Consider the following 13,511-nt stretch of genomic DNA (forward strand, 5'->3'; position numbering starts at 1 on the left):
TCCTATAGAACATTCCCATTAGAGAGAATAAATATTATCTTCTTTCCATCTCATTATCTCTCTCCATCTCATTCATAATAATTTAATACTGTTTTAAATCAAAACAGCTTTTGCATTTTCAGTGAAAAATGTAACACTTCTGGCTTAAACAAAGAGTTTTTTACTAATAAAAGTAAGTCTATTTTTAAATATTCAGCACACAGTAATGTGCCAAGTAATCTTCCTTGATTAAAAATTCCTTGGCTTGTCTTCAAAAAACACTGACTACGGACGAGCTCAACAGCTGTCGACATAATTTTTAGGAACTTACCAAGCATTGTTGCGTCTATACTAGACCCCATTTATATACTCCAGCTGGTACTCCACAGCCCCACTCCTTCGCCCCCAGTAACATCTATATTGGGATGGAGACATATTGAGGAGAGGAATCTTAATAACAATACGCAGTAGAAGATATTTCACCTTTTTTTTTGTCTTTCCAAAGCCTGTTGCCTTCTGCAAACTGCTTTTCATTGACTAACCAAGTGAAGTACAGAAGATAAACTGAAATACCGCAAGAAAACTATTCTTGCACTGTTAAAAATCCCACAACATTCTTTCATAAACCAAACTTTAATATGACATAAGTAACACGATGTATTAATTTCACCCAGCAACTCCTGTTATACAATTCCTTGCTGACACATGCCAATGACTAAACTGCAACTCTTACCTGTGTGCTATGTGCAGTGAGGGTCACTTGCATAAAGACTCAGACAAAAGGTCTACAATTTAGAAGACGGTGACATACTGCTCATTTTACCTCCATATTATTTCAGGTTTTGCATTTTTCCTCCAGACTCACTACCTCTGGATTCATTAGTAATAGATCAAGTCCTGAAGGCTGATCATAATTTTTGCAGTCCTTACTGAGGCAAACACTGATGTCAATGGAAATTTTGACCAAATAATGACATACATACTTGTAACTAAGTTAAGGACATACAGATGAATTTCAAATAAACTATGGGAGAATCTGGTGGGGAAAAAAAAATAAATAAAGGAAACAGAAAAGGAAAAGACAGACCAAAAAACAGATTAGTGGATATGCTTCTAAAACCCTTAATGATCATTTTATTTCTAATAAAGCATTTTTTAACAGAACCAATGAGAAGTTTTGGCATTTTACATCTTTCTCCTTATTTATTAAGAGTTTTTAAGTCCTTGGGTTTCTTGGGTTCAAACCTGTCTTGTTCCTCTGTCAATAACTTCCTGATCAGAATGTGTATCTTTTCTCCTTTTTTTCTCTACCTTCTATCTCTGCTTGAAAGCTGTATTGTTTACACAATCTCTCTGTAAAATCTTTTGGAAGACTCCATAACATACAATATGTACAAACTGTGGCAGTATCACCGGTAGATTCTGTGAAAAAGTAGACTTAAGAAAAAGGAGGGAGAGGACGTTGTCACAGAAGCTGAGTCAGTTAAAACTACTTTGAAGAGTGACTTATGAGTTGTTTGATTCCTGCGTATGAATGTTGCTCTTCTCACCTGTGAGAATCATGCTGATCTGCTGCACATACTTTTTATCTCAGCTTCTGCAACTGAAAAACACCTTTGGTCATCACTTCTAAAGGAGTGCTGAAAACTATCAAGTGATACATAACATAATTAGGTACATATTTTAGTGTCAGTCATCTCACCATCATTTCCTATTAAATTGTGTCTATCACTATGCAGATTACTAAGTTTCTTACCACTACAAGGAATATTTACATCGCCATTTTTTTCTACACATCTTATTTAGGGACAAACCAAGAAGATAAGGACTTTATGTTTCCTGGGCCATCAACAATACAGAGACACAGAAGTGATGCACGGCAACTAAGACTTCCAAAATTGCATTATGGTATGAATAATCTTCTTCACTTCTCCCTTTATTTTGCTGTGTTCCACTGCCCTGGTATTTTCTCCATGCACACATATTGATAATTGGTAATGAAACATTTCTGCTAGATTCTGTCACTCATAGATAAATTTCATTTTTTCCTTCGCCACCTCAAGAAATTAAAACATAACTTCCTAATGCAGATTGACTGGCGCATGTATTTTCATTCATCACTGATTCTTTAAGGTTAATCATTTTCTGTACTAGACACTTACTTTCACATGCTTACTTTCTCCATCCTTCCTAATTTGAGTCCTCCATTCAAGTGGAGTTCTTTCTCCTTACAGCTTGTGTTGTAGAGATATGAAGAGTAGAGAAAAAGTTTGACAGAATGTAAGTAAAGCAACAGGAAGAAAGGACACTATTGAGAACATATTTTATCTCTGAGTATCAGCTGAAGTAGCAGCTAATCTCCTCAGCAGAGGAACATAGTAAAGATAATCAGATAAGCTGGTAGAGAACCTGAAAAAGTATATATGTGGAAGAAGTTGACCCTAGAACTTTGAAGCTCAGGATTTTTGTTTTAATTCCCAGTCCACTGTAAGATGGAAGACAAGTCAGCAGATACTGAGTTTAATTTGTCTAATATTTATTTCCAAAGCATGACTCTCCAGAAAATCAATTTTTAAAATAAACTTTTATGCAGTTGTATTTTCAATATACAGCCAATTTTTATTTTCCGCATGCCCCATCTTCCCCTAGAAACATCAGCTACCAGTTAGTCTTCCTTTAGTTTTCAGATCAGCTTGAAAATCATAGAATCATAGATTCACAGAAAATGAAAATTTGAAAGAAAATAACAGAAAAAATTTACGCTAAGGTATGTACTCAGACGTTTTATAATGATTTTGAGTACACAAAAAAAGCTCAAGATAGACATCAAGTGCGGGTTTCAGGACATGTTTGGTGGTTGAAAAGGGTATTCTTTTAAAAAGTAAAAAGGGTGGTATTATATGAAGTACTTTTGGCTTCCTACAACTTTTTATATTAATTCCAAACTTCATGCATTTCATCAAAGGCATTCTTGAACTCTGCTGGATTCCCATGATTGAATACAAAACTCATCTATCTGATTAGCTGCCAGACAGTGTATATATATCATTTTAAATTTTAACTGGCTTTGGAAAAATAAGGGGTTCTTTACCTTGCAGCATTTTCAATCATTCTTTTCTCTGTTTACTTTATCCTTTCCATCTCCTTTCACTAGAGTACCCCATGTGAATATATCCTAGTTTGCGCCTTGCTGTGAAACATGGTATTGTTACACTCTACCTAAACTGTGGTTTCCAGTCAATGTCATACTATTCTATACATGGCCACAAAGTCAAATTGCAAATGCAAAGTTCAGGTTTGCTTTCTTTTCAAAGCTTCGCTCCTTAGTTTCCAACGTCACACAAATGGTCTGAAAAAGATATGAATGTGATAGTACAACCCACGCTAACTGAAACAGAATCTGAATGGGACTTAAATCTACATGATTTAAGGAGGATCAAAGAAACCAAACTTTTTGTTACACTTATTCGTATTTCTGGTTGTCATTCAAAAATGAGCAATCCATCAATCTCACAACGCAATTTTCAAACTGATGAAAGCAAATCTACTAATGTATCTATGAGAATAATGATTGATAATGTCACTCAGGTTGTAAGAATGAAGTTTTAATCCTAGATTTCAATAAAAAAACTACTCCAAAATTCAATCTCAATATGAAAAACAATGTTTTTATACTCACAAGACATTAAAAAGGTTACAACAAGACTACATCATTGTTTGTTGCTAATATCTGATTTCTCCATGTGTAAATTATAGTAATGCCAGGCCCTCCATGCTTTGCTTTCTGAGGCCAAGAAAATTTCCTTTCTCTCCTCTTACACTTCCTGTAGTGTTCAGCTTGGCTTCTGGGGCCTTCTTTTATTCTTATTTTATTTCTGCAGCATCAAAGGCCAAACTTTTAAAAAGATACAGTGGGGGATGCAGTGTTGCTCCTTATGACATTGAAACTTCTGAAACTCATGACAGTTAATTCTTGTAAACAACATATTTCCAAATTTAGGTCAGGAAGAAACGTTCTGCAATGCATGCTAGCAGAAACAACTGGCATGTCAGAAGCAGTCAGTTTCTCACACTGAACTTGGTATTTCAAACACATTCTATACAGTTCCAGTCACTGGGTTCACTGATGATAGCCTTGGTTAACTCTTTTTTCTGTACGAATAATCAGTTGTGTTTTTAATATGATTTTGGAAAGTGTTCTATGGCTAGCACACAAAGGGAAAAGCAGATTACTGTGTATCACTGCAAAAGTACTGTATGTTTCATGTGAATATGGGGAACAGCTTTGATGATGTGGCATTCTCCTATCATCTTCTGCTCTGCAGTACATTACCACTTCTTACAAAGTATTCTGTTTATACAGAGATACTGTAAATAAAATTTGAAAAACATTAGTTTTATGTATGAAGCTTTTGCAGCGCTAGTATTGCATGACATTTTAAAATTTCATCTCAACATCATCACCATTAAAAGGGATCATAAAGCTAGGGAGAAAATGAGTCATTTGATGAAAATCAGCTTATTTTTATTTAAGAAGAAGAAAACATAAGAACCACAATTCTCCCTAACTTACAGAAGCAGAATTTACTTCTCTCTACCAGCATTCTATATATTGCATTTAATTACTTTGAGAAAAGAGTGGATGTACAAACATCTGTTTTCTACGCTATTAGGAATATTTTACTTGAGGCCATCTATTCAACACGATGCATAAAATAAACATTACAAAATATTAAAATGCAAATAAAGCTTTCTAGACTTCAGATGATTGAAGAAAATATAGATAAATGTTCTCAGAGTAACTAATTTAGTTTTTTTGTTATATCAAATCACAATAGGATTGTAAATACACAGCAGGCAGTTAGACCTCAATAAACAATAAATAAATTAATTAATTAAATTAAATTAAATTAAAAGTCTTTTTAGTTGGGGGGGAAGAAAAAAAGTTTATTTTCTTGGTTGTTCCTCAGTAAATAAAATTTTAAAAATATATATTGATGAAATGGTGAAGACGTTGGTTAAGAGGCATCCTTTAAAATGTCTTCTACCAGCATTTAATTTGGGGAATTTACAGTATTAAAACTTTGACATAAGTTTGAGATAAGGAAACAGGCAAAGTAAGAGAAATCATAACAGAGTTTATGGATTAACTGAAAATAAAGAGAAACAAACTCAAAGCTGCTTCGCTTTTTTTTTCCAGTCAGTCACTCAATTGTCATAGGACTAAGAATTGAACTTTAAAAAGGTAAGAGGACTCAAAGGGTGTCTTCACATAATAAGAAAAAATTGTATATCTAAGAACTAGAGAGAGTTTAAGGAAAAAGTAAATATGATGACGAGAGTACATCCAGTGAATGCCAGAATAAAGATGGGATGGAAAGGCAGAGGATTCCTTGGGGAAGAGGTATAAAGTTATATTAAACAAGCAGATTTTTCTTTCTAGATATCTCTGTAATGATGCACCATCATGTAGCACCTACATGCAGAAAAATTACAATTAACGTTCAAAAGCCTTTAAGTCCTACCACAACACCTTAATTTTTCAGTATTTGTTAAACACAATTATTCCTATTAGTGTAGAACTAACTAAAGTATATAAATCTAAAGAACATACTGACAATATATTTTAAGGTGCATCAGATTGCAACTTGAAATGTCTGACATATTATTTAACCTTTACACTTGGTTGAATTGTACAACTTCTGCTGTTAGCAGTATCACATTCTGTATGAGTTTTTCACATCTGGAAACTCCCTTGACACCTTTCTCATCCAAAATAGGGTATTTTTTTCAACTCTAAAATAAATCCTGTAACAGAAACCTTCACATTGTTTTTAAAAGTGAATGATGAATAATTCAAGAGATAAGGAAAATACACAATGATTACCTAAATTCAGTTTTCATTCTTACTCTCTTTTTCTTCCTGTGCAATGAAAATTAATTTTTAGTGTTTTCCTCTCTCATCAAGTACCATAACTTCCTCAAACACATTTTAAAGTCTAGAAAAACAGTCAAAACAATACTGTTACCAAAGTGGAAAGAGAAGAAGAACACATAAATCACATAAATGCTGCCATTAAACTTATCCCTTGCTATGTATTTTAAAGACAAAAAACAGTCCAACATGCTATGCAACACAGCTTTGGTTTCACCTCTGGAAAAGAAGGTTCACAGTCACTGTAAAATGCAAAACAAAGACACAATCTACATTAACAAAGAAACTGATTTTTTTTTTAAGACTTCCTGGCAAAATATGCTTTTAAACCGAACATTGTCAATGAAAGCATACTCCTTGGGATTGTGTGTTGGATTTTTATTTCATCTTTAGAGTCTGCATTGTTCATCATGAATGTGGAAGAGAGCTCTGTAATGAAGTAGTGGGGTTCTTTTTGGTTTGGAGGGGAGGACAAAGGCAAGATTTGCTTTGATGATTTGAATGAAGTCTTGCTAATTAAAATGTCTTCAAAACAAAATTAAAAAGAGGAGTGAAAGCTGTAAGTATGCAGGCCAGTAGCTACATTTTTAATCTAGCTGGGTCATATTATCTGCTGACATGAGCATATTAATTCCAATGAAGTTCTGTTATCATATCTTTTTTTTATGGAAGCATAATCGTTGATGTATACCAATATCTCAGCTTTATACATAAATTTTCCATGAAAAAAAATTGCATAAAATAAATCCAAGTTATTTTTCACCCGACTTTCTCACTTCCTATTGGCACAGAGTATTTTCCTCTCATCAAACAATCATATCTCATTCTCTTAACATAATAAGAATGTTTAAGTATGTTGTTTACAAGCATTTTTATCTTCTCCTAACAGATCTATTACTGAGTGGTATCCAAATAAGATACTAACAAATAAAAGCAGATCTGTCACCAAGGCATCATGCATCTGCTGCAGGCCCAATATGATATCCGTAGTGAAAGACTAAATATAAAAAACAGAAATGAACCATGGATGGAGATAGCTTTAAAAAGCCACAAAGTGGAAAAAGAAGGTCAGTGTGAGTGCTCCAAAAGGCAATTTTCAGATAAGAAACTTGTCACTGTGAAATTCTTCTTTTGCAAGTAGATAGACACTAGAAACTACATTCAGTTACGGAGAGAGGTTGGCTTCCTTTTTACGTAAGTTTTAGAAGTAACAACAGAGAGAGAAAGAACATGTTTTTTTTGTGTAAAAAAGCTTTCCTATGCTATGTTGAGTCCTGTACAGAACTACAGTGTTACACAGAAAATAAGGTGTTCAAATGGCTTTTTGACTAAGAAATCAAAAAATTCAGCTCCTTTAGCAAACAACAACTGAGAAAAGTCACTCTGGCTGGTAACAAGCATCTCCTTAAACAACAGAGCTAATAAAATCTGGTTTCCCATGAAATCTGGACTCATTGCTGAGTGAGACAAGTATTTTGACTGAAACATTTTCCACAGCCATCATCAACAATACTTCCCTCCTGTGCCAATTCTTTTATGTCCAAGAATAGGTTACTTCATCTTCCTTTTGATACAATTCTAGGGACTATCTTTTTTTGCAACCACTGCTCTTTAGTCAAACTAGACTGCAACTCTCCAAGAGACCCAAAGTACATAGGGAAGAAAATTGAGGAAGACAAAGGATTGAAAAAACAAATACAGATAGTCTGACATACATGCATGGTGTGGTAACATAAGACTACTTGTGTAATAAACAGCAACTGGCAGACTTTGTAAAGAAAACAAAAATATTAATGTTCATTCTCAGGTAACCTACCCAGCACTGAGCTACCAAGCCGTTTTCTCTCTGCTACACATTTCCTCTAGTTCACTGAATCTTGATTTCCTTAGTAGACAATGGGATGTACTTAACAGGAAAAACTGAAAGATTTTCTACCTTCCCTAACTCACAGCTTGGCAGCTAAGGCTTTTTTCATAGTGGAGAGAGAACGGGATTTAAATTTCCAAAGGCAGGAGATTCAATCTTTCGCCCTCACATTTTGAGCTGTTCTGTGAACAAAGCAAAGGAGGCACTGCTATTATTCCCACTAGCTTTTGCTCTGCCATCCACCATGAATGGTATCTCTGAGGAGACTCAAGATGCTAGCACAGACAAGGCATGCTCTAGAAATGCCTACTTGGTTGAAATCCTCAGCAGTCTTAGAAGGAACAATTCATTTCTGTGTATTAACCAGGATTCAATTGCTGCTCAACCTTAGCCTTTACAATGCTGCAATACATTTGTGCATACTCAGAAGAAAAATTTCTCACACTTGGGCAATTTATGTTAAAACTGGTTGCTCACTAGATAGCACCTGACTACGTCCTTTCTTGTGCATATTTTAAAACAGGGTGGAATTCAACACAGTATGCAACAAGGTCCAGAACGCCACAGCTGATCTGCTCAGATACTTTAAAACTTGACTATTACATTCCAACAAAATGCTTCTAATGTAACTTTTTGTATGTAACTTTTAAAAAAAGAACACTATAAAGAAGTTTTTCATATGACCTTAAACAAACTTGTTAATTATCACCTAATTTAAAATCTTCACATCTATTACATACATGTGACAGTACAGTAGTATAAAAACAGTAGTAGCTTGCCACGCTGTATGGACCCACTCAGAAGAAGCAACATATTTTGTCAGTGAGTATTTGTTCAGATGTACTAGATGGTAGCAGAAACCTGTTGAGATCTCTTAATGGCTACGTTTCTCTTTTCAGCTGCAATTTCCAGTCCTCCTTCAACTCAGAGCAGCTGGAAGTAAACACTGTAAGAAAATATTTGCTTTACCCATGAAGCCTAAAGTTCAAGTGGACATTTCTGACTTCTCTACCTAAATAACACACATACAATTCCTTCACTTTCTGAAGACACAAAGCATGACCAGTTGCTAGTTCCATGACAGGAGGTGAAAAGAGCTGAAACATTCTCAGTGCTTGGTAAGGGCAGTGAAAGTGCAGGCTGATCAGGAGAAAGTTGTGATAAGCTCAAATACACTCAGCAAAAATAGTCTGACAGGCTGATAGGAGCAGGGAAAAATTAATCACTGAACATACTCCGAAACTTCACAAGAGGCACTGTAACTTGCTGAAATATGTCATATTTTCAAGGAGGTGAAGACACATCTCCAAAGTATGTTTTTAGGATGCGAAAAACAAAAGATTTCGCAGACCTCAGTCTCTGGGTAGTAGTAACACATTCTGAATGAAACCCCCAAAGAAACTCATTATGAAGTCAGTTGCTTAGCATTTTAAGGTGAAAGCATGACAAATTTAAAACATCTATAAGTAACAGAAGATAAGGAAACCTGAGACAATCTCAGTAAGTTGAATACCGAAACTATCTTGAGCTTGGGAGCATGTGTGTGACACTAGCCTGCAAGATTCCTTGGTAGAAGGTGGCATGGAAGGACAAAGTGGAAAAAGTTTCCCCCCAAAAATGGCATTTTCTGTCTTTTACTTCACCGGAACATACTGCAAAGGTATACTATCTCATGACAACAACACCAGAAGGAAATATATCCTTAAAACCATCTATAAAATTCATCTTTACCCACTGCTAAAAAGGGTCTGGTCATCAACTCAGTTATCCTTATGCAAAATGTAGCTCTGACCACAGAGAAAAACAAGAGATAGGGAGAAAATATTTACTGAAATCACAACTCGACAATAACCATAATAAAAAAAGCCTTTCAAATTGGACAATAATTGTCTGTATTAGTGATAGGACAGGAGCGTCTCCTAGACAAAGTTCATATCAGTGTTACCATTATGGTAGTTTTTACTCTCCCCTCTACACAAGCTACAACACTGTTCATTAAAATTAGACATGGTGCTTTCAAAATAGCTTCCACTTATTAGAAAGAAAACAGGTGTAAAGAAAGTGTATATAGTTCCTCAGATCTTCCAGAAACAATGGCCAAAGCTGAGTAGGGTCAGGAGGATTATGTCCAAGGTATTGTCCCTTTCCCAGAAAGGCAGATATCTTAATGGGAATGATTTATCCATAAAATCAAAAAATAAAAATAAAGAAAGAAGTAAAGAAACAAAAGGTGTCATAACACAAAGGCCTTGGCAAATATTATTTATTCTGTAAATTTACTTCCCTATGAATCCAGAAAAAAAAAAAAAAAACAGTGAGCTGGCCTTCCACATAAATAATAGAAAAGAATGTTTGGCAAGACAAAAGATTTATTTCCACTATACATTCCGATTTTAAATTCTTTACAACCAATGCCCAAGTAGCATGAAAACAGAGTTTGTACTGGATAGTACATAAAAGTGGTCATTAATTAAATTACCATTTTTGTACACTGATAGTTAACACTACCTTTTTTTCCTAGCCTGATCTTCAACAAAATTACTCAGGCTTCATATCAAGACATCAAATCTCATTTACAGAATCACTTAATACTGCTTTAGTTAAAGCAATTTTGACTGAAAAAAAAATACAAGTGCCACTCCCTGAAAATGAGCAAAACACTTTTAATTAATTTTCAGTAAGTAGCATGAGCAATAAGCTTTAAAAACAGGCCAATGATCCATAATGGAAATACAAAAATAAGCTGAAGTTTGCAAACAATCTAAAATCAAGTATCAAGAGCATGCATTGTTTAATTTTCTCTGGAAAAAAAAGCAAAACTTTCATACCTGCACCTGGAATGATTGCCAACTTTGTTTCAACTAGGCCCATCTTAGCAGAAGAGGCTGAAAAAATAAAAGTGTAAATGATTTATTACTATAATCTATAGGAAAACAACTTGCAAAAGTAATAATGCCCTGCAAGGGTATTCATTTGTTACATTTTCTTCAAAAAGAACAACAAATCACTCTATAAACACTCACTTGTGAGAAATATCTTTAAATAGAATTAATTGTTCTGCCTTTATTAAAAGATCTAATTACTCCCACCAAGGCAAGTTCTGTAGTTTATTAATTTACACATAACAAGTACGCTAATATGGGAAATAAGAATAAAGTAAAACCTGTAGCAAAAATACTCTAGCTATCAATAATAAGTGTTATGAAATTAACCATCAGCAAGTACTTCAGCCAAAATCCCTTTTTGTAATTGGTTATGAACATTGTCAGAAAATAAAATCAGTTTTAAAAGACTGTTGCCAAGGCAAAGATTAGTCAAGCCTTCTGCAACACTAATAATCCTACGTTTAATAAACAGGATTCATATTTACCTGCCACTCTTATGTCGCAGGCTAAAGCAAGTTCGAGGCCACCACCCAATGCAGTTCCATCTATTGCAGCAATGGTCGGTACGGGAAGATTAGCTGGGGAAAAAAAGTAGCACTTAAGCCTACCTCATAAAGAACATCTCCAAAACACCACTTCATTACATTTTGTTTGAAGTACAGTCATGCTATGGAATAAAAAATGGTTCATAAAACAATACAGGTATAAAAGTTGATTGTTCAGCAACACTTTGGCAAAGAACTTGACTCTCCCCTCTAATTATTCTGTGGCTTAATTGGTTTGCAATTCTTTTTGCTCACTTTTGGCAAAAATCTGAACAGTAAACCCCAAAAACATACAATGCAGAAGTAAACAAACAGGAATACTTGAAGGGATATGCAAAACCAGTCCCATTTGAAATACAGACGTCCTATCACAGTTAACTGTGATGATGGCATAGTTGGAAGTGCTCTTAAGTTTTAATATTACCAGATGTGGTGTGGCCACCACTATTGCCCCTTTCTCCTATAAAGCAGCAGCTAGCAATTTAATGGAGTGTGTCAAAGTTTTCAATCTGATAAACAGATGCACATACTGCCAATATACACAGCAGGTAACAGGGCTACCGAGGCCTGTGGGACCATGGCATGATTTGTATTTAATTTATCATCAGTGTTCTGACACAGGGAAATCTAGCATTAAACATTCAACTTGGAGTATTGTTTTTCACCTTGAATGACTTTAAGTTCTTTTCTGCCCTCTGCACCACAAAATCTAAGAAGTTTGATGAAAAACGTATTTTTACTTGAAAAATAAACTGATACATAGCATCTTTCACTATATCTGATAGTACATTTTCCACAAGCAATCAATAATTTTAAACTATACTCAATATCTGAGTATAGTTTTCCTACTAAAGTTTCAAATATAGTCAAAAGCAATCCATTAGCTGAACACTTGGGTATACAGCTTGTTGAAACGTTGAACAAAGTCTTTACAGCAACACATTTTTTCTGCCGATACTAAGAAAATAGGTTCATTTTATTTTTTCAGCTACATGAATTCAATGACCAGTTTATTCAATCTTAGCTGAAAACTGAAAAGAAGACAAAATTGCTGCCTAAATATAAATAAAAATGAGGTGTGACAGAATGTTGTCTCCTTTTAAAATCTGAAAGGATAATGTGACCAGAAATTATTAATTTAAAGTATTAATTATATATAATACTTATTTTCTTTAGCACAATAGTTCTAAACTTAAAATTTGTTCCACTAAACTTACCTTTTTCCTTTCTAACAGATACACTTCAGATAACATTTTTTTAGATGAATTAAATCTTCATGTGTATCATCATAAATAAATTTGTACACTAACAGGTAGTCTCACACTGCTTAACAAAACAAAGTATTAAATTAAGTGAAATACTATTTTTGGTTGTAAATCAACATCTTTTTATGTAAATTAACACCTAATGAAAATCCAATTGTCTTCCAAAAAAATAACAAAATACTAGCAATGCTATTCAAAATTAAAAGAGATGTTTTAAACCAAAGTCTCTTAGTGGCTGGTTTAGATCATGATTCAGAATGATTATCTGAATCAATTCCGATGTCAAAAAAGACTACTGATTATTGTCTGAAACACTATCCATTTGCAGTTGCTTAAAAGAGCTGAAGCTATCCATTATATATGCTATCTACTACAGAAGGCATAGGAGACAGAAGAATAGTAGTAAGACCTGTTCTTTCTCTATTTTTTCTTAGTTAGATGTGAAGGCAAGAAGAGAAGGCAACTCTCATTTCTAGTAGAGCCAGGCTGCTGACCAAACCCGGCATAACCCTATCACCATGAACAATCTGCTGAACAGTCTTGGCAGTCCAAGTTCAGAGCTGATACAGACAACACGTCTCTTAAAGGAATCTATCTTTGCTACAGTTAAATGAAAACTCATTTGTATAAACACAAAGGCATGCTCATTATTAACTGTAGTTTCCAGTGGTTACTGCCTACATTTATGTTCCACTTCTGAGAGACTAACATTATTGACACAATTTTTGCAGTACTCCAAGGCAGCCTACTTTCTCTATGATAAATAACTTCCCAATTTTCTATGGTACAATTCAACTACACGATTGCACACAAAAAATCTAACTTAGAGAGGAGAATATTAAATATCAGCTTGCTTTCAAGAATTATAGCCGGCAGTCTAAACAATAAATACTAAAATTCATAATTCACAGGGTGAAAAATAAGCTTGATATCATGTTAGAATCATTACTTGCCAAGGATATTAATATTAAAGGATCACCTGACATGTGGCAGTTGACAATGAATGAATAACAAAACACAAATTCTTTACAATAG

The 13,511-nt window shown here is 34.3% G+C and overlaps 1 protein-coding gene across 4 annotated transcripts in view; it reads right to left on the reverse strand.

The window, feature by feature from the left end:
• The window catches only part of AUH (AU RNA binding methylglutaconyl-CoA hydratase), a 112,874-nt gene that overhangs the window by 46,659 nt on the left and 52,704 nt on the right, over positions 1-13,511 (reverse strand). For 3 of the 4 annotated variants that reach the window (XM_040540633.1, XM_040540635.1, XM_040540636.1), the window contains 2 exons: positions 11,152-11,244; positions 10,610-10,666 (listed from right to left, as the gene is read on the reverse strand). The exons of the other annotated variant lie outside the window; for it this stretch is intronic. In XM_040540633.1, coding sequence (XP_040396567.1) covers positions 10,610-10,666; positions 11,152-11,244 — 150 coding nt within the window. The remainder of the gene's footprint in view (positions 1-10,609; positions 10,667-11,151; positions 11,245-13,511) is intronic. 4 annotated transcript variants of the gene reach the window in all.

Source organism: Cygnus olor, chromosome Z (assembly GCF_009769625.2).
Source record: "Cygnus olor isolate bCygOlo1 chromosome Z, bCygOlo1.pri.v2, whole genome shotgun sequence".
Lineage (NCBI taxonomy): Eukaryota > Metazoa > Chordata > Aves > Anseriformes > Anatidae > Cygnus > Cygnus olor.